Consider the following 21,340-nt stretch of genomic DNA (forward strand, 5'->3'; position numbering starts at 1 on the left):
TCTTCCAGCTCCCATTGGCTCTTTATACACACTCAAGTTCTAGATACATTTATTTTCATCTTAATAATGGGAGGTTGGGAACCAAGAGTAAAAACTCTCACACCCCCCCTCCCCCAAAAGATCAAGAAAGGAGGTTATCCACTAACTCAACTTCTCATAAGCAGAGTCTGTGCTTTCAACACTAAGAAACACCATGATGGCTCATATAGGCATGTCAAACTAGGCCATGAGGATGAGATGTTAATTCTGAGTGCAGAGTCCCATGGCACACAGCTCTCTCCAGTTTACTGTATGGCTGAGTTTTTTTTTTTTCTTCTTACCTTGTTCTCTCCTTCTATCACTATGACAGGCACAGATGTAGGTGGCCATCGGTGTTTGGCTGGCAAAGGCTTGTCACAGTTCCACAAAACAATAATCTGAAAAAGATAAAAGTATGGTCAGCAACATACATCCCCTGCATCAGCTGTAAATTCACAATTAGAGCCATCAGTTGATGACCATGATGTATATCAACTATGTACAGTATAGTATAGAGTAGGCAATGACGGTTTAAGTGAAGAGGTATTTAAAAAAGAAGTAGGCAAAGGGGTTAGTACTGTATCATGGTAACGTTTATTAAAGTGGCCGATTAACAGTATGTGAAATAACTTCCGCTAAATATTGTTAATACCACATTTCCTCACACTTATAAGCATGTTTTTTATTTTTATTTTATAGATCTATGCAAAAACGTAACTGACATTATAAATGGACAAATGCCTAGGTCACAAAGACATCCCCATATATTCCTAAGTCTAATACTTTCAATAACGTATGTTAAGTAATGTTAATACCAAGTTTAATCACAGTTGTATAAGCTGTTTTCCAGATATATGTAAAGTGTACATGTATACAGTAAGGATGTACGATCGTCTCCACTACAGCCCCATCGCTGGCAATCTCCTCCTCTGCGGGGGATGAGAAGTGGTATGTAAAAGAAGCAGTGTCCCACTATTGTATTTTTGTTTTGCTACCCTAATCTACAAGCTTGGATATGATGTTCATAACCTGGCTGCTGCAGAAGCAAGTCTTCAAGAAGGGAGGGGAGGAGGAGGAGGAGGAGGAGGAGGAGCGCACAATTATTTCCAGATAGGCAACATTAATCAAATGGGTTTGTTTTTTGTTGTATACATAGGAGCCTCTTTTCAATGATAGCAGATTCCAAAAAGTCAGGGACTACGCGGATTAATGAGTCAAATGTCAAACACACCATTCCAACAGGACAGGCTGAATATACACCGCACATCCATTTCAGAAGTTTTCTAATATTTCAGTGAAGTTCACTGGAATAGATAACACTTGATACAAAACATATGGCTGCAGCTTTAAGATAAAATAATGTGAAAAATCTAAGATATTTTAGAGTGATCTCTACAAGGGTTGATATAACGGGGACTAATGGTTAGAAACACTGGGGTCGTCTCTCTCTGCGATTTGAATACTTCCAACTAAATACCACCACAGACAGGTTAATACCATATAAACATGTAAATATTTTACAAAATAACTTTGTTATAAAAATAAAAAAATAAATAAATAAAACGAACACATTACCCATAACCCCAGAAATGAATGACATTTGAGTTAGGTTTACAACTGCTTTATCCTGGTAATCTCCTGTAAAAATCAGTTTCTGCAATTGCTGCTGTTGTTCAGGAAATGGATAAGTGACTATGAATAAATCATTTAAGAGTCACGCAACAGTGTACTAGGTTACTTGATATGAGTTTTTCATTTGAAGCTATTTCAGTGCAGTATACGTAAATTATCAGTAAGGATTTGGGGTGTTAGTACAGTTTCTCTTAAAACAATTGCCAAATTATTTAAAGCTATGGTAAAACGGGATAGTAAATAAGTTTGTCCTGTGTTTCTTTAACCTGCTTCTTGAATGACAGCTCACACTTGTACTCCAATGAGCAGCACCCTTCACTCCATTTCTTCAATAAGGATTTTAAAAAAAAGTCAGCTTCCAATTTTGCACATCCCCATCAACGATAAGGGTGGGTATAAATGTATATCCATTCACATCAAAGTGTTGTATATATCTAGAGAACCACTTGTTCAGTTGTGATGGTGTTTGATAAGGGAATTTTTTGAGTGTATTATAATTTGGGGATGTTTCAGCTGTAACGCAAGGGAGTACCTGAGCAAAAGACAGATCAAGAAATTATCAAATAAAAGGGAACTAGCTTTTTTTGTAAATTCTATATATATATATATATATATATATATATATATATATATATATATATATATTATATACTGTATATATATAAGAGAAGACATTCTAAGAAACTGTCTCAAATGCTCACAGCTTTATGTCAGTATTAAGACAAAAGAAAAACATGACATGCTGGTACAGCTCTCCTCACTGGACCTTACCTGTGCACAGTACTGGGACTTGGAGACAGCTACAAGGAGTTTCAGAATTGGCTGTGACTGAGAAACCAGTGGAGTCACTGCATGGATCACTGCAGTAAACTTGGTTGAAGGTTTGATTCCTAAAAAACACATATAGGTCAATGATCACACAATCTTTATTGGTCTCAAGTAGAACAAACAACAAGACAACGTCATAACAGAACCTTTGGAAACAGAAGTTCTTGTAAACACTACTTTGGTCCTTTCAATAGTCACTCTTTTTGAGGAGCTGAAATATTGGGCCTCCATCACAAATTTAATTGATTATTATTATTATTTATTTATCAGCAGATGCCCTTATCCAGGGCAACTTACAATTGTTACAAGATATCACATTATTTTAACATACAATTACCCATTTATACAGTTGGGTTTTTACTGGAGCAATCTAGGCAAAGTACCTTGCTCAAGGGTACAGCAGCAGTGTCTTCCACCTGGGATTGAACCCACAACCCTCCGGTCAAGAGTCCAAAGCCCTAAACACTAGTCCACACTGCTGCCCTATTGATGAGTTCTGTTTATGCATACATTCAAGTTTGATACTCATAAAATCCTCTAAAAAGTTATTAAAAAGAACCCTACAATAGTCTAGAACAGTTAAACAAACAAAACACTAAAAAAACTAAACAAAAAAAAAAAAACCATGAAACAACATCCTCTACAATATTATCCAAGTCCATCAAGTAATATATTTGGGAGCTGGGAGTGGAGCACCTCACAGCTTGTGTAGTAATATTTGTATTTCCTTCAATTTGACACTCAGTACCAAATCCTTTAGCGACTAAAGATACGAGGGCACTTGGTTCACAACACCTACCAAGATCTGCATAGTAGAAAGGGAACTCTCCAAGATATGCAGAATACTGTGGCAATGCAAACAGTGCCCCTGGGTGGCTGTTCCAGAGTAAACTGTTGCGTGATATGTGCTTGAAAATTCTATCCTGAATGATCTGCAGAAGGAAAATAAATGTGTATATTAAAAGTAGGTGGCATTTTGGTGGAAAATAGCATTACATTTACTTTTTCACTTACTTTAAAAGAACCATTTTAATGATTCCCTATCGGAAATTAAATGGGTTATTGGAACAAATTGCTAACCCCAAATTTTGTGATTGAGATATTTCGAGGAGAAGCTGGACAGAACTACACAAAATCAGTAAATTACATATGCTACACAATCAGTATATCACTGAAGATAAAAGGACAGTATGAGAACAATCAGGTGAGCCACTGTCAGTACTTCACATTTCACCATTCATATTAACATATTACTAAGCATTATTAAATACGCACTCCTAAGGTCAATATCTACATACATCTATAATGAAACATAAAGTGGCTATGAATAAGTCATGATCGTTGTAATCTCCATCATGCAGATGAATAGGATTTACACATTATGTCCTATAGATCTGAGGGAAGTTGTTAATGGCAAAACAAATGTATAGCTCAGCTGGCCATTCAACCACAATAAACATGTACTGCTAAATTGAGATAGAGATTGTATGCATGTCATATAGCCAAGAACAAGGTTTGTTGATATTCCAGAAAAAGGAAAGCAGAAATTGTGTAATATTCTATACCAGTTAGGCTGGTGCCTGAATCAAGTACTGGTCGAGAATACACTTAATGCCTTTTTTCCCAACGATATCAAAGCTTCCAGAAAATGTGTAAAATGTTTTTTCTTTTTCAAACCTGTTTAGTCTTGAATGACAGTTCATCACTGAACTGCAATGACCTGCATTCATTATTATGCAACCATTTTCTAACAGTTGACTGGCATTGTAATTGCTTAACAAAAAGAAAATGACTTATATAAAATTGGGTACGGTAAAGGATTATAAACTGAAAACACATCACACAATTACTTCAAGCAGTAAAAAAATAATAATAATAATAAAAAGAAGATTAGACTACAGTAAAAAGCCAAACTAATTTTTAGTGGCCAGGTACAATCTAGGATGTCTATCTCGTCAAATACAGTAAAATGTATCAGTAAATTGCAGACAAACTTTTGTTTTTTCATTTTTGTTTAGCTTCATGGAGTAGAAGTTGAAACTATCCAACCTCCTACTGTTGCAAGTCGATACTTTAAGCCATTGAGTCATGGTAAGACAATAAGAAAATGACGTTTCCAATTTGAAGAAAACCCTAAAAACATCCCACAAATAAAATCTTGTTTTTTTTTGTTGCTTTTCCCCTCCATTCAAGGACATCAATGACAAAATCCTTCTTTTCTTCCTTATTCACCAGCGTATCATATTGCAGTGAAAGCTACCAATAGCCTCTTACTTACCTCTAAAGTAGTCAATACAATCTTCTCCACTGAAGAGAAATATGCCTCCCACAAGAACTGTGTTTGCTGTCTAAGTGCTAGGATTTTGTCCTGATGGATGGACCTGACTGTTGACGGGATCTGTAAGACAAGACAGTAACGGTCAGTGATTCATTGATTGAAACAAAAACCTAATTAAACTCATGTTGCTGGGGGATGTTCCCTCCCGTACGTTCTGATCAAAATAAATGTTTCCCGTGCCAAAGCAGGGTACGCACTGGACGGCAAGCAACAACTACCAGTCAAGTAAGCTAGTATATGGCCATTTTTATCATTAGCAATTTGATGTATTCTATTTTGTTGTAAATTGTGACAAGGAATAAATCAAGAAGAGTAAGGTGGTAAAAATAATTGAGTTAAATACATAAATCAACCATTTCTTCAACCTATAAATGTAACCTTTGCTTGCCAATGTAGACCACTTAGGCTCAGTAAATATATGGTATGGTGATGGCATGCAGCAGTGAGAAATTTTTATGTGGTACATATTTAGTTGTTAGTTTCTGTTGCATTTCCTACATGTTTCAATTTTAAAACACAGACTTTTTAACTTCAACGTACTGGGAATGTTTGTAACCAATCAGCCATCATAAGAAGCCCTCCAACACTTTTGACAAATTACTGGAGCATGTATTTCACTGTACATGGAAATCTGGAGGAAATACAGAATATTCAATAATTTGTCCGACACTATACACATAGGTTAACACTTGCATTCGGCCTGCATGTTTTTTACAACATTTTAGGCAAAATTATAAACATATCAGTTCAAACAAAAACTTTTCAAGAACATTTTTAAAAAGGCCTGACAAAAAAAAAAAAAAAAAAAACTTGGTCAAAATCAGAAATCTGTAACAAACGTTGTGTTTTCAGTCTATTAATTTAATTTATTTCCTATTTTGTAACCAAGCACGGACGTGTGACCGGACACAACCAATTAGAGTTTACAATTACAAGAGACATTTGTCATTGTTTCTTTTGAAAAAAGTGTAACACACAGGCCATTAACAGTGACTCACAGCAGGGCAGGTGAGACAAAACAAAACAACTAAAAGGAAAAAAATTGTTAGCACAAAAGTGCACCAAAATAACTGCCTGAAGCCTGGGAAGTAATCTCCTGGTAACAGCTCGTCTAATACATATCTTGCAATAGGCCTTATTAAAAACACCCACAATTCCCCAAACAGGAAATGAGAGACTGTAACATAACAAAACATTTCCCAGGGCGACCGCTCAGGTGCTGTGCCAGCAATGCTGGAAAAGACGGAGTGGGTCACTCTCTAGCACAGCAGAAACATTATTGCAGGGCAGAGGGTAAAAATAATAAGCAACAATGCTAAGGGCACTGTTGAAAAACCTAAAAAGACAGAACCAACTTAAACCAATCTATATTTTATTTATTTTAAAAAAGATAAGGAGTTTACAAATGCTGTATTCGTAAGTGGGGCTTATGTAAATTCTCTGAGAATTACAAAAATATATATTAAAACTATTTGCACAGTATGAAGGAGGTGATTTCCATAACTATCCCTAGAAATAATAACATTTAGTTTATACTGTCAAAAGATTAGGTAAACAGTCAAATGTTTGACCAGATATGACAAGTACAATTTAAATCAAACGCCTTCGTTAGATTCAGTTCTTTCATATTTATATATTAAAACTTGTTAAAAAAAAAAGCACAAATATCGTTCCTAGAATGTAAAATAACATTCTAAAGTTAAGTGCTACAATGTCCATGAGCGTATTTTTTCATTTGAGCAGAGACGATTTCCCAACTTTACGGAGCACATGATAAGTAATGTTTTCTGCCAGTCTATCATACCTTCGACTAAAACAGACAATGGGGTCTACAGTTCCCCATGATTTAGGAACGTCCGTTCAGACCTCTTAATCCGGTCATTTATACATTAAAATGGTAGTAGGTGCATTATTAACTTTTGAAGTCTGCATAACGTTGCCTCTTACCTGCAATAACAATCTTTCATCTCCAATGACAGCAGCTGTGTTCCAATCGATTACTTCTGAGAAAGGCAGCTCCCATCCGTTACTGAGCATAACAGGGACACAGGCAGCCTGTAAACAATACCATGCAAAATTACATTTCAAACTCAGGGGGCAAATGGATATGAATTGGTATGGGGACTCCAAACCTTTGAGAAAAGTTCTACACTGTAATTCTAAGGAACGAGAACCTGAACGTAGAGCAGGGACGGTGACAGGGGCACCATCAGCAGAGAAAGATGTGCAATTTTACAATGTTATTTCTCAAAGGACATTTAGTAAATGCTGCATACTCCCTTGAGGAGGAGTTGAGAAAGCAGAGGGGGAAAAAGGCCAACAACTTGAAATCAACTGCAGCAGGTTGTTGTCAGAGGTGAGGAGAACCAATATCAAACACCATGCAACAGTTTAAGAATATACTAGTTTAATAAGACAGAGGCTCTTCGCAACTTGGTGCATTCTTTTACAGAACAGGAGCTTCTAAGTAAGTGAAGGATACCTTGTAAGCTTTGTATGTACTGTAAAGCAAAAAATAAAAAGACAAGCTTATTGGCCAGCGGATTTAAGCCCAGGTACCAGGATGACAATATTTTGTTCTTAGAACCCAGGAAGCAGAAAGCACAATTGAAAGCAAGATGCAATACTTGTTTTAGGGAGACCAGCAAAAAGGAAATAATTAAGCCAGCTTGAGATAAAGGCAGAGGTCAGCAGTACATCTCAGCATCAGAAAGATAAGACAGAATGAAGACTTGCAATGCTTCTCAAGTAAAATAATGATGAATGAACATAGGCATTAAAAGAGAAGGTCAAAGATGACATCCAAATTTTGAACTAATTACTAACCATTTGCTCTCTGTTGCACTCTGTGATATTTTCATTCACATGTTCCAGGTCATTAATCTTTTCGTAAATACAGTCAACATATTCTACACAGAGTATTCACAGGAGATCCGGCAGTAACCGTTGAATGGTTCTTGGCTGATTATCCAAGTAAAAGTTACCCCTGACAACCAAATTGCAGCTGCTTTTTTTCTGTTTACAATTAAAACATGTTCATCCGGGTTTGAAATGTGTTTTGGGTCATTCAGAATTTGAGAATGCAGCCAAAGAGGTGATTAAAAACATAAACACAGTACGTGTTAAATCAGTGCACCAATGCAGTATTCAATATCAACAATGTAGAGCTGTACATGTGGATACTCACAGAACCTCCTAATCAAAACACTCACAAGCAAATTCGTAACAGGATACAGCAGATTTTTTTTTTTTTTTTGTAAAACAGAATGTAAACCTTCTATCCTTAAAGCTGTCCTTAAAACGCATCATTCATAATCCTATCATATCATAAGACCTTGTCTGGGGTCAGGTGCGATTCTATTAACTGTCACACAGGCAGTGAACAGGATGAAGAAACCAAGTCCTGCCTATGGTGTCAACGCTGGATAAATTGGTGAAAGTATTCTCAAAATAAGAAGGGACTTGTGAAAATGCTGTTATGATAGAGACTTGATAATTATACCTTTTTTCAGTATTGTGTGACCAATTATGAGCTTTTTGGTCTAACAATGCCACTCATGATAGCACCAGTGGCACCAAACCCTCCACCATGCAGTTCCTATCATCTTTCACTTCCATTTTTTTTTTTAGTAAGAGCAATTGTTGTATGTCATCTTAAAGCAGCACAAATAAAAGCACTCTCTTGACAGTAACGGATGACACATTCAGGGATGTTTCTTTCCTTTTCGTAATCCGCTAAGCTTTGTGCCAATCACAACTGTCTCTAGATAAGTGTGCCTACTTCTCTATTCCCTGTCACTAGTCTGTGACCGAGAGAATACATGACATTTCTTATACGCTGTCACAGAAATCAAACTGTTGTGATCATTTGAAAAAAAGTATGACTCATATTTGAAATACTTGGGTCACTGTGACAGTTGCATTTATTTATTAATAAATCTTTTTTTTAAAACAATTCTCTTCAAAGTACCAGGCTAGTAATACTGAAGATTAAAATGCATTACAATTTGGGCATTGGTAGTTGTTGCTTCCATCACAAAATGGTCTAGGGTGACCAAAATAACAAACATTCACACATGACTCAGGAATACACAAACCACAAGATGACTTTCAGACACTATCAAAACAAGACAACTAGACCGTAAACACGTATCCTTCAAATGAAAGATTCTTAATATTCTCTCCACTCATGAGAAGGAAAAGTTTTTGTGATTTGAGTTATTACTGGTGTTAGATTGAGAGAGAGAGAGAGAGAGAGAGAGAGAGAGAGAGAGAGAGAGAGAGAGAGAGAGAGAGAGAGAGAGAGAGAGAGAGAATAGACTATGTAATTGTTGCTTAAGGGCTAACAAAACATATTGTTTGGCTTTATGGTTTAATTAATAAATAAATAACACTGGTTCACTCAAACTTGTCCGTTTTTCATCTCCATACCTGCAATGCTTCCAGGAACCGGAAGGAACCCAGCCTGCGCCCTCGAGGAGCCAAACAGAAGGTAGCGTTGTGCAGCATTTCCCGATAATCATATCTGCAACGAGAGGCGGGAAAAGACATTTAGATTTTGTCCTGAAAAATGGCACCTTGTTGTTGATAAACAATAAACAGGTCAACATAATATTGTATTATCATTTTTTTTTGTATTTAATGCCAAATGCAATATAATTCTGCATTTTTGGGAAAATGAGACATATTTCTGAATAATATAAGTACACGAGAGAGAGACACACTGGTTTAAACAATACCTTTATTTTATTATACAAAGGCTGAAAATTAATTTTATTATATATATATATATATATATATATATATATATATATATATATATATATATATATATATATATATATATATACACACATACATACATATATATATATATATATATATATATATATATATATATATATACACATACATACATACATATATATATATATATATATATATATATATATATATATATATATATATATATACATACATACATACATACATACATACATACATACATACACACAGACGTGCTCAAATTTGTTGGTACCCCTCCACAAAAAACGAAGAATGCACAATTTTCTCTGAAATAACTTGAAACTGACAAAAGTAATTGGCATCCATATTTTATAGAAATCAGTATTCAATTTTTTTTCTACCATTCGCACTATCCTTCTGTTCAATCTGGGGTCGATTTTCCTCTTGCGGCCGCGCCCAGGGAGGTTGGCTACAGTTCCATGGACCTTAAACTTCTTAATAATATTTTCAACTGTTGTCACAGGAACATCAAGCTGCTTGGAGATGGTCTTGTAGCCTTTACCTTTACCATGCTTGTCTATTTTCTTTCTGATCTCCTCAGACAACTCTCTCCTTTGCTTTCTCTGGTCCATGTTCAGTATGGTGCACACAATGATACCAAACAGCACAGTGACTACTTTTCTCCATTTAAATAGGCTGAATGACTGATTACAAGATTGGAGACATGTGTGATACTAATTAAAGAAACTAATTAGTTTGAAATATCACTATAATCCAATTATTTATTATCTTTTCTAAGGGGTACCAACAAATGTGTCCAGGCCATTTTAGAATATCTTTGTAGAATAAGCAATAATTCATCTCTTTTCACAGCTTCTTTGCTTTATTCTATGACATACCAAAGGCATACAAGTATACAAAAATAGCTTTTAATTTCATCACTTTTCAGGAGGAATGAAGCATTATTTCAATGAGCTGTAAGGGTACCAACAAATTTGAGCACGTCTGTGTATATATATATATATATATATGTATGCTTTAAAATGGATTAGAGTCATTCAGATAAACCTGATTGTAAAATTGAATAAGAAATAAAGGTGTGAATAATTCTGTATAGGACATGTCAATGTACTCTATTTACATATACATTAATGCAACAGTTCAAGTTAAATGATGATGAAAAACATCTAGTGGGGCTCCATAATCTACAGGGCAGCCCAGAGTCCTAATCGCAACCAAACATGCAAGCCACATACATGCTAATTTACTATTTCTGTTTATCGCTAAATAACCCTCCCAAGGCTGTCTGAAGAAACTGTGACACTTGATTGAAAAGAGCAGAAAGGTGTGGCCTGGAGTCTCTGAGCAGGCCGTAATAAGCTCTATATTAATGTGGGCAGGTCTTGTGGGAATAACCAAGATCTCACTTGGGCTGGCAGGCTGCCAACACCTTTTCATACAGTTCCTGGAAGTGCACCTGAACTGCGGGTGCGTTGATGGTCTCTCTGGTGGATTGTTTAATTGCTCACAAACTGAATTATCAACTTGTGAACTTAATGAGGTAAGACTGAAATCTGGTTCCACCTGGTGTGCATAGGCTGTAGTTGATAAAGTCATGGGAAAAAATAGGTAGGCCACTAAAAGCAGGCAGTGTGGCAGGTTTTTAGGTCTTCACTGTACTCTGTTTTCATATGATTGCTCTGCTAACTCCTAATGAGATTTAGACAGTGGAGATTGTGCTTGAAGCTTTTATATATACAGTATATCATAGATGTTATGAAGTTCATATTGCATCTTTATTTGGATATCAAATGAAATATTTTTTTTTATATCAAATTTAATCTGGGTCTGGGATGCATTTATAATGAAATCATGTGGAAACACCACATTAAAAGACTGCTTGTGGGGGGGGAGACACACAAGCTTTTTTGCAGATGGTAAATATTTCTTGGGCTGTACAGTATTTTTTAAATAAAAAGAAAATCTACAGGGGCTCTCAGATTGCACAGCGGGTGCAAATAATACTGCAAATGACAGAGGGAAGGCATTCTTTATCCCATTATTGACCCTTACAGTACATGTGGTGTATTATCGCCTGCACATACCAGTTAACAGCTGAGAAAGTTTTACTTAAATAAGTGTGCCTAACCACGGCTCACCTTTGAGCACACCCATAACTTAGACTTTAGACTTCTCAGTGCTTTAAAAACAAATTAGTCTCTCTTAAGTCGCCTTGGATAAAGGCGTCTGCTAAATAAACAAATAATAATAAATACTGAGTAATATTTTTTTCACAATGACAACACCCAAAGTTTTTGTGAATGAGATGTACTGTACAGTACAAGTAAGTATCTAACATCGAAATTGCTTTTATTAGGCTTTGTGGCGGTTGGTAAATAATTTGAAATACAAACAATGAACCTTCAAAAAAAAAGTTACACACATTTCCCCGCTCTCATTTAACGATAGCCCTTTTACAAAATAAAAAAAAAGGATTTTATTTTTTATACAAAAACGGGAACACAGGAGCTAGCCAATTTCCTTTCAAAACCCCGTAATTAGGAAGAATGTGCCACTAAGGCCCATTTGCTTAAACAAGCATGTACAGCTAATTTGCACAAGAAAAGGTTGCAGTGAACAGATTAGAAGCCTCCCAGCTGAGTGTAAATACAACCCCATGCTGTACTAATTAAACTTCAAAACTGACTTCAAAGCTGATATGATTTTAAAAAGGGGACTCAAAATAAATGCAAATTGATCGACCTTCAAAATCCGTACACAGGGAAAGGAGCTTTGTGTTATTTTGTTAATCTCAGTTTTCTATGCACAGGTCACACTGCTTGGACATTAACTTCTCACTCAGTAAAAAAATAAAATCAATGTCTTGAACGGGAGAATTTTATTGACGAATGTGACGCTCTCGAAAATAAATATTTTTCTGGTAAATCCAGAAACGTTCAACACAGTGATACCATTCCTCACAAGCATGTTCACAACTGCTGCTATTTGCAATTTTTAAAATCAAAATAAACAATTTTTACTGTTTTACTATACCACTTGGCTCTGTATGCCATTTCTGCCTCTACTGAATTATCAAGATTATCATCTCAGGGATACACAAATAAAGAATATAAAAAGATACAAATATGTCACACATGCTCACATGGGAGCAACTAATTGACAGAAACATTTTAAAAAGCCTTGGCAAAAGATGTACCTGCAAGCTGCTGCATCATAATTTACAAGTCAGCCACAGGAAATTCCCCATATTAAGAAAGGCAGAGACAAGCTAATAAAATGCACTTAAAAACAACCACAATTCCTACTTCAAATATAGGAAAGTGCTTTGCACTGTGCCAACTACCATGTAGAACACAGCATCTTAAACATCACTTACATTTTTGTCATCTGTATAAACACTTAATGGTTAAAAGATCAATTAAGAATCAAACTTCCTGAACATAACCAACACAACACAGGGAGTCTGCATGAATTATGAAAAATATATGTTTTCTTTACACAGCAAGTTGGTTTCGTTGGGGAAAAGGTCTATAAATGGAGTTTAATAGTGGTGGTTATGCAAACTAATTTTCAAACTGGCATGCTTTCAATATTACCCAAAATACCTTCAGTTCCAAAAATCACTAAGCACCTGGGCCATGCATCCAACTGCACCTGGAAGGTGGTCCATCACAGAGGTGGACTATTGGAAGTGGGACTATGGAGATGCAGAAGTCTGGGGCCTGTCTTCTCTCTGCAGGCTCATCAATGCACTGCAGTTCATAACTCACCTCTGTCAATGCCAGGAGCTAAGCCTGGCTATCGATTACACTTCAAGCAGTAATGGATGAGTATCATTACCATGGATTCCAGTGGAGATCTTTGAACAACAATAAGAGCCGCTCACTGCAAAACACCTGGGAATCTGGGATTTCAACTCCAGTTCCTGGTGGCCATTATTTTAAAATAAACTTGATTTTAAAGAATGATTCAAGGTAGCCTTATTTTCAAACCTGCGTTTGCAATAGCAGTAGGGCAGTAATATTTTATAGTGCCTTCTGACAATGTCTGCCTTGCTACATTAACCTTAGGCATCCTCCTGATTTACTATTGCAACCTCTAAATATCTTCTTAAAATGATGTACACCTGACAAGTAATTAACTTAGTTTAGTTCATTTCTCTCAGTCTTTTTAATCTCACTGGCCCTGAATAACTAAATGGTCTGCCAATAACACTGTTGTTTCTGAGGCCATGTGTTGCTGAATATGATGTATACTATTAATATATAATATTATTATATGAATATGGGACACTGCTATTTTTGACTCACCATTGTTATATATTTTTCTTCCACCATAAGTGTTCAATTTTGGTTCATTACTAACCTTGGCAAACTTGCTATAGGATTTTCCTACCTAGTCAGAATTTGTGTTTATTTAAAGAGCTACTGTACATCATTCATATACAGTACCTGTTATTGAAACAAATGTCCAAGTGTTATGAGCAACTAAAGCGCTATGTAGATTAAATCACATTAATGTACTGTACCTTTCTAATGGATGGTAGATACAGAATAAAGGTAGTCAAGATACTTTCAGCTCTTATGGGCACACTGAAGTTTAACTGTTTATAAAGGGCCTGTTTTTAAATGCATGGTCTTCAGCTTGAAGTGCAGACTGTTACATTTATAAAAAAATAAAATCAATCAAATAGCATTTCTTCTGACAACTTAGGTAATGGGCAGTCTCAATTTTTCAGTACCTTGACTGTAACCTGATAGCAGCAAAGCCCCATTGGCGTGTTCTTGTCAGAGATGGCTAGCATTTTCCTCAGATACTACCTTCTCACCTTTACCAACTCCCTATTTCAGTCAGCACTTGGATTAAGCAGCTGCTTGGAATTCCTAATTTGCCATTATCACGAGCAGCAGAGTCTCCAGTGCAGTTTGATGACTAATCAGCAATGCCCCGCACATTCTTTTCCAGTCCAGGGCTTTTTAAGCGACAGTCACTGATTGGTTGGTCTAGAAGGTTATGGCAAGGGTCTTGAGCACAAATTCAGATGTAACCACAGAATTATTTGCAGTTGAGGCCCAGTTTTACCACAAGAGTACTGGTACAATGCACCTAAAGTTTGAAGAGGTACATTTTTTGTCCCGATACTTATCCTTTGCAGAGGTTACCTTACTGTTTGCATTCTGCAGTGTCTCTAACTGTGGGCTCTTGTCCCTGTTTACATGGGCCAAATGAGAGGAGCTTTTTTCCCCCCAAGTGCAGTCCTTTGCAGTGTGGTTAATGGTCATTTTACATGGCACTCCTAACATCTGATTGACTTTTCTGTTTCGACTTCAGTAAAATAAAATAAGTCAAAGAGAGGCTCCAGTCTGTGCTGTGCCTTATGAAGCCTTTAATACAAAACATGCCTAAAGCCTTTTTTTATGATTTTGCAATTAGAGAAATCATGAAAATACAGCGCAACACAAACTGTAAAGATGATAATTACTTTTTTGGAATGCAGTGAGATAATACATTGTACTACACAAACAACAGTAATGCTTGCTAAGCCTTCCTTAAGCCATCAAGTTAGCCAAGAGATAGTGAGTTAATTTTTCTGTAAATCGAGCCGAATGCCTCAGTTCTTTGAAATATATCTTTTGCCAAGAGCAGACTATAAAAAGGTGCCGTCACTGATGTAGCTCCTGTTCTTTCAGGTTGATTAGCATTGGAATGAACAAGCTGCACAACTGTTCACCCTGGCTTTCCCACTAAAGTAGTAAGCAGTGAAAATCCATGCAGTCTGTTTGTGTATCCAGTCTGTCCAGACTGGATACAACAGCAAATGCTTCAAGTAGGATTGTATTTAGCTTGCACAAGAGTTGGAAAAAATAAATAAATAAATAAATAAAACGTGACATTTTGCATCAAATTCAGCTCCTAAATCTCATTTGAGAGTTTTTATAGAGCAGGACTGGCTTTCCACAAAGATTTTTTTTTTAATTTAGTCGTCGACAATAAGTTTTTTTTTTTTTATTTTATCCCCAATTTAATAGTGTCCAATTATTTTTAGGCTCAGCTCACCACCACCACCCCTGTGCTGACTCAGGAGGGGCAAAGACAAACACACTCTGTCCTCCGAAGCGTGTGCTGTTAGACTCACCATGCAGCCACCAAGAGCTACAGCAACACAGGACAACGCAGCAAAATGATTTTTTTTCTATGGGTAAATATCGGGACTTTCTTCCTATGCATCGGGACACGGGACATTTGCTAGGAAAATCGGGACAGTCTTGAACATATAGGGACTGTTGGTATGTACGTGCTACAGTGCTTATTCACATTTACGAAAGGTACAGTTGTTTTTGTGAATTTAAGGTGAGGGATAGGTATACTGGCTACACAGTAGAGGCACAGTGCCTGGAGGTGCCATGACAAGTTCTCCTGATACGCTAGCACACCTCAGCCCTGACCTGAACACCACCCTTTGTGTCTTTCAGTCACATGCCTCTCAGACAGAGACTGACAATTGTAGAAAAGGGCCTGGTTGTTTTGTAAATGTGGACTAGAGCACCAAATGTATTTCCATCCCAAACCTTCCGGAGGTGAAGCAGTAATTTAAAAGAATGAAGAAATAACATCTGCCTGCAAAGGAGACTCATTTCTGTTTTTTTTTTTCATTTTTCTTTTATAGGGGGGTATGGGGGAGAAATCTGCGGCGCAATGGGAGAGAAAACAGTCAATTGTGATGAGAGCACTAAATCTGCAAATGACTGAGAAAATCAAATTGGCTTTTGATGTATCTTTTATGTCTTGCACACCTGCTATCAGGACTCAAGGGAAATGCCAACATTTGCTAAAATACTAGCCTCAATTTTAGCTTGCGTTTCATGGCCTCACTACATAAAAAAATTATATTTTGCAAGACTGCAAACCCTATTATTATTATTATTATTATTAATAGTAATAAATAAAACAAAAAATTACAAATTCTGAGCCTTTAGATAGAGTTAAAAAAGTATTGCCGCTCATAAATAAAAACCTGGACACAGGCCATTTCCTAATTATGGTGGCCACAGTACTGAAGCTGCAATACAGGAGCATATTATTATACAGACAGTAGGACATTCTGGATACTTTCCATACCACACTTTACAGGAGGACTGCAATTACTTTTGAGAACTGTCTGTTTGCTTTCTAGTCAGACACAGGTTAAAGTATTTTCTAAGTGGTGCGGAAATGCCAACATCGTAAGAGGAAGGGTTTTGGATCTGTTCCACACAAAATGCTAATCATTGAAAACATTTTTTTTTTTTTTTTTTTTTGCATCCCATCATTAGCCAGAGCTGCAACTCGGTAACTAAGTTTTTCGCAGCTTATAACAAATGTGTTTTATTTCTGTTACACATTATGTATAACACATTTCTGTTAATTTAACATGTTACACCGTTTATTTTTTTCTACCCTTCCATACACATGGTGTTCAATTCATGAGTATGAACACCACATTACAGCTTTCAGTATCATGAAAACGTTGTTCAGCATGACCTAAATCTAAAGCATGTAGAATTGTATTTCCGAACTTCCCATATTTATACCATATTGGGGATTGGCTTTTCATATAAACAATGTTAACTTTTAAAATCCACGTTTCGCATACATATGTTTCATATTTTTATTTAAAGTGATTGCCTATTCTAAACTGTCTTTCCCCATCTGCATTGTTTTTACGTGAAAAGGTGTCCCCTTTATACAGCTTCTCTGCATCTTTAAGCGTTGCTTCCATGGTAACGGCATGCAGCACATTAGAGTGCTTTAATGAACAGCATTCTATAGTTCGAGGGAACAGGCTTGCCCACTGTCCTTATTGTTGTTATTCTCAATGGGTTATTCAGTAACTCAGCCACACTGGTCAGATTGTCTGTAAGGCCTTGAATTTTGTGGAGAAAAATACAAAAACAAACCAAAAAACTAAAAAAAAACGTTAGCCACTTTCACACAAACCATGGAATCTAGCTTTATTTCCACAAAGGTGAAGATGTAATTCACTTTCAAAATGCAGGCATAGTAATGCAAAAATACATTTGCGCACCTTTACCATTTTACAAGCTATATGTGTGCTACAAAACTACAGATCCAGTGCAGTCAGCTTTACAATAGAAGCCTAGTTGATATTTTTTTTGTCCTACTATAGTGTATGCACAGTTTTAGGTTTTACAATCCCTTACTAAGAATGCAATGAATTACTGACTGACAACTGTAGTACTGTATTTGAGGTAACATACTTACTAAACAATTATAAATGAGCTTCTGTATGGTGTTCTCATTCACACACTGAAAATTTGCCACTCCCAGCCACTGATGAAACAGGTCAAAATACGCCTGCAGTCCTTTAAGATTTGGATAGGGTGAGACCCACGGAACTTTTCCCTTACAGTATGAATCACCCACAAACTGGATATGAATCCTATTATAAAGCCCACTGTGCCTACAAGTCCCATCAACCCAGACCCTGTTCTAATGTTCACAGGAATGAAAGCTACTGCTTCTGTGATCCATTCTGCAAGTTCAGTGTGGCTAATGGAATTACATAAAAGCTCATTATTATGCCTCTGCTATCTGTGTTTAGCACCCTCATCTTTAGTCAATGAGACGAGACATATACTTATACCAGAGGCAATAATCACATCTAATGCAATGACCATATTTCACCAATAGGTAGACCAAATTAATTTAAGTTGTTTGCTTTACTTAGCAACGCATTGAACTCACTTAGCTTCCACCTGACAAGACAAAGTAGCAAGTAGCTGTCATCACTGACCTACTGTATCAGGTTCAATGTCCAACTACCAGTTTCTAGAGAAATGGATGTTTAAATAAAAAATGATTACAATACAGTAAACAAGCAAGCATTTGTTATAGCTATCTACAAATAATTAACTATATTATAAAACAGATTTTAAAAGGACTTCTCAGAAACATAAAATGGTCTTCCTCTAAAAGGTGATGTTAGCTACAGATCAATGCAGAGCCAACAGATAAACACATTACTACAAACAAAATGTTTTAATTTAATGTATAAAAAAATGAAAATATGAGACTAACCACATATTGCATAATCAAACCCACCAGCTAAAGGATTTTCTCTACAAATGTGCTCGTCAACCACAATAACTAGCGCTCAGTCTAAAGCATGCCAGAAATGCTTTCTAGAAATCGAAATATATTCTGAACGGTCAGTATATATTGCAGTACATTGCACTGTCTCACTTTTTTAATCTGAAGTGTTCCAAAGTTCACTGCATTAAATGTGTTGCAAATTTCCTTCTTGAACTCCCTGCCTTTGTGAATACAGTATCTGCTCTTGACAGCTGGATGTCTATTCGCAGCTCCTAACAAATGTTCCCCTCGAATTTATTCTGCAGGGTTCCAGATGGTTTCCGAATCTGCACCATGATTTTTTTTTTTGTGAAAGTATGTCTGGTTGGACAGGTGAGCTTTGTCTTAATTTTTTTCTTTATTTCTTAACTTATTTATTATTCATGTAAAGTGTTTCTACCTTATCAGCACCAGGGTAAACAAAACATCTGTTAAGAATAAATAACCCAATCACACGCCTCATAAATTGTGTCCATTTACCCAAATCCATTTACATCAAGTCACATAGGATATCCCAAAAATGATCCCCCCCACCCCCCCTACATTTCTTAATCGTCTGTCCATGAAATGAATCCAAATTATAGTATGTGTCTGTACATATAATTACATGAACTCAAATATATTTCATTGCATAGTACTGTGGGTGCAGGTTATTTCCCCTGTACAGTGCATCAAGGAAAGGTGCTCTAAAAATACTAGTTTTTCTTCCCTTTGCTTGATCAGATGAATTACTTTGTGGTGTTGCACTGCTGTAGCTTGGGCTTCAGCCAAGGAAGCCAGTCACAAAACCCTTGACAGTACAGTATAGTTAAACATCCAGGACAAGTTAAAAGTTTCTTTTAATCAGCTGTTCGTATATAGCTGCTTGCTTGTACATTAAAAAAAACAAAAAAACATTATTTATTTGTATGTGTTTTTCAGTGTCCATTATTTATAATGTTAAAGGGGTAACATACAGTACATGTTTCAATAAAGATGCATTTAACCAGTACAACTAGTCTATTCCAGAAATGGCTTGTCATAAACATACATGTGTCCATATTAGGAATGTATTAGTGTAGCCAGGATTCTGTTTCTAAAATACAAGTGTATAATTTCAAGAATAAAAAATAACTACCAACACACGTCACACATATGACAAGGACATTCTTTAGCACATATACAGTAGGGCTGGGTTAATTTATTTGTCAGTAAAGCAACACAGACTGGTTATTTAGACCATGACTCCGAAGAAAATGTGCTTCAGTCACTCACAAAACAACCCCATAAGCCTTAGGATCAGTCAAAGTAAAGGCATGAAAAAAAAATAAAAAAAAATAAAAAACAAATATGTAAACGTACCTCCACACCGGGTAATAATCTCAATATTCCCCAAAATAGCATCAGATGGGCACCACGATAAGGCCCCAGCCACATGCTCATAATTTTAAAATATATTTGGACGGTCCATCAGCTACACTGTACTGCAGATAAATACTATAGATGGGACCAACAACAAGGCAATTGCAGATTGCATTTGAATTACTTATATTATTTTTTCTTTAGGTGCCTTTCTAAACATTTCAACCAAGAGGCTGATCTGCTGAAAAGATACTGAGGGAAATCAGTTCCAGAGGGAGAGTCGGGATGGAATATGATGGACAAGTTTCCTTAGACTCCGACTGCCTTGTGAGATGAGACAGAAGAAAACACTTAAAAAGTAAACATCCAAGTATCTAACACAGACAAATACATTAAAATACTTTGTTGCTGACAATTTCCTTTTGTATTGTAATATATTTCCCTCCACATTGCCACCTGACACAAGGATACATTAATGACAGTAAAAAAAATAAAAAAAATAAAAGACTGCTGAGCCAAGACTGATTCTATTTTTTACACCCCAGAAAACAGCATAAGCATCTAAAAAACAAGCTCCACAGACTGCTTTCGACTGCCTTTACTGTCACTGATCCAGGGTTATCAAGGTGCTGGGTTCAGGCAAACCCCTTTCTTCCCCGACAACCTATAGGAAGCCTGGTTTAAAAGAAACTACATACATATTCCATCGCTGTCACGATTTTAACTGAGCAAAGCCTCTGTCATAATAATAAGTGGGATATTGTGCCTTGCGTCGGCAACATAAAAAGCCATTTTGTAACAAAATGATATAATCTGCCAGACAAAAGTATCCTATTCAGCGGTCGGTTCTTTGGGCAGAGAAGCATCAGGGCCTTCCGATGGGAAGTTATGGTGGCTCTGTATAAACATTTACAGTTCTACAGCAAGCAACAAAACCCCCCAGCCCTTGATTTTGGGGTGTGTTCCATTCATTCCAGGTGTTAAGAAGCACCACATGTTTCATGTGGAACACAAATATTTGGTCTTCAAAAAGTAGAATGCCTCATGATTTAAAATCAAAGAGTTAGTCAATCCCCCATTGAAAGCATACTTGGCTTTTGGGTGAATAAAAAGAGTTCAGGGATAGAAACAGACTTTTCTATGATAATAAATTAGCCACCGTGTAGGCACAAGAAACTCATGTATGTCTCATTAAGCTCATAATAAGTTTAATTTGATTAAAAGTTTTTCACACACTGTTACAGCAGCTTCACTAAATGCAAAGTAGTTAAGAAATGCTTTGTC

The 21,340-nt window shown here is 36.3% G+C and overlaps 1 protein-coding gene across 1 annotated transcript in view; it reads right to left on the reverse strand.

The window, feature by feature from the left end:
* Nucleotides 1–21,340, reverse strand: part of LOC117394872 (exostosin-1-like) — a 106,656-nt gene that overhangs the window by 18,921 nt on the left and 66,395 nt on the right. The window contains exons 2-7 of the mRNA XM_033993544.3: nt 9,248–9,341; nt 6,764–6,871; nt 4,757–4,876; nt 3,278–3,410; nt 2,422–2,540; nt 321–416 (exon numbers count right to left, since the gene is read on the reverse strand). Of these exons, the coding sequence (XP_033849435.2) occupies nt 321–416; nt 2,422–2,540; nt 3,278–3,410; nt 4,757–4,876; nt 6,764–6,871; nt 9,248–9,341 (670 nt within the window). The remainder of the gene's footprint in view (nt 1–320; nt 417–2,421; nt 2,541–3,277; nt 3,411–4,756; nt 4,877–6,763; nt 6,872–9,247; nt 9,342–21,340) is intronic.

This window comes from Acipenser ruthenus, chromosome 3 (genome assembly GCF_902713425.1).
Source record: "Acipenser ruthenus chromosome 3, fAciRut3.2 maternal haplotype, whole genome shotgun sequence".
In the NCBI taxonomy this organism is placed as follows: domain Eukaryota; kingdom Metazoa; phylum Chordata; class Actinopteri; order Acipenseriformes; family Acipenseridae; genus Acipenser; species Acipenser ruthenus.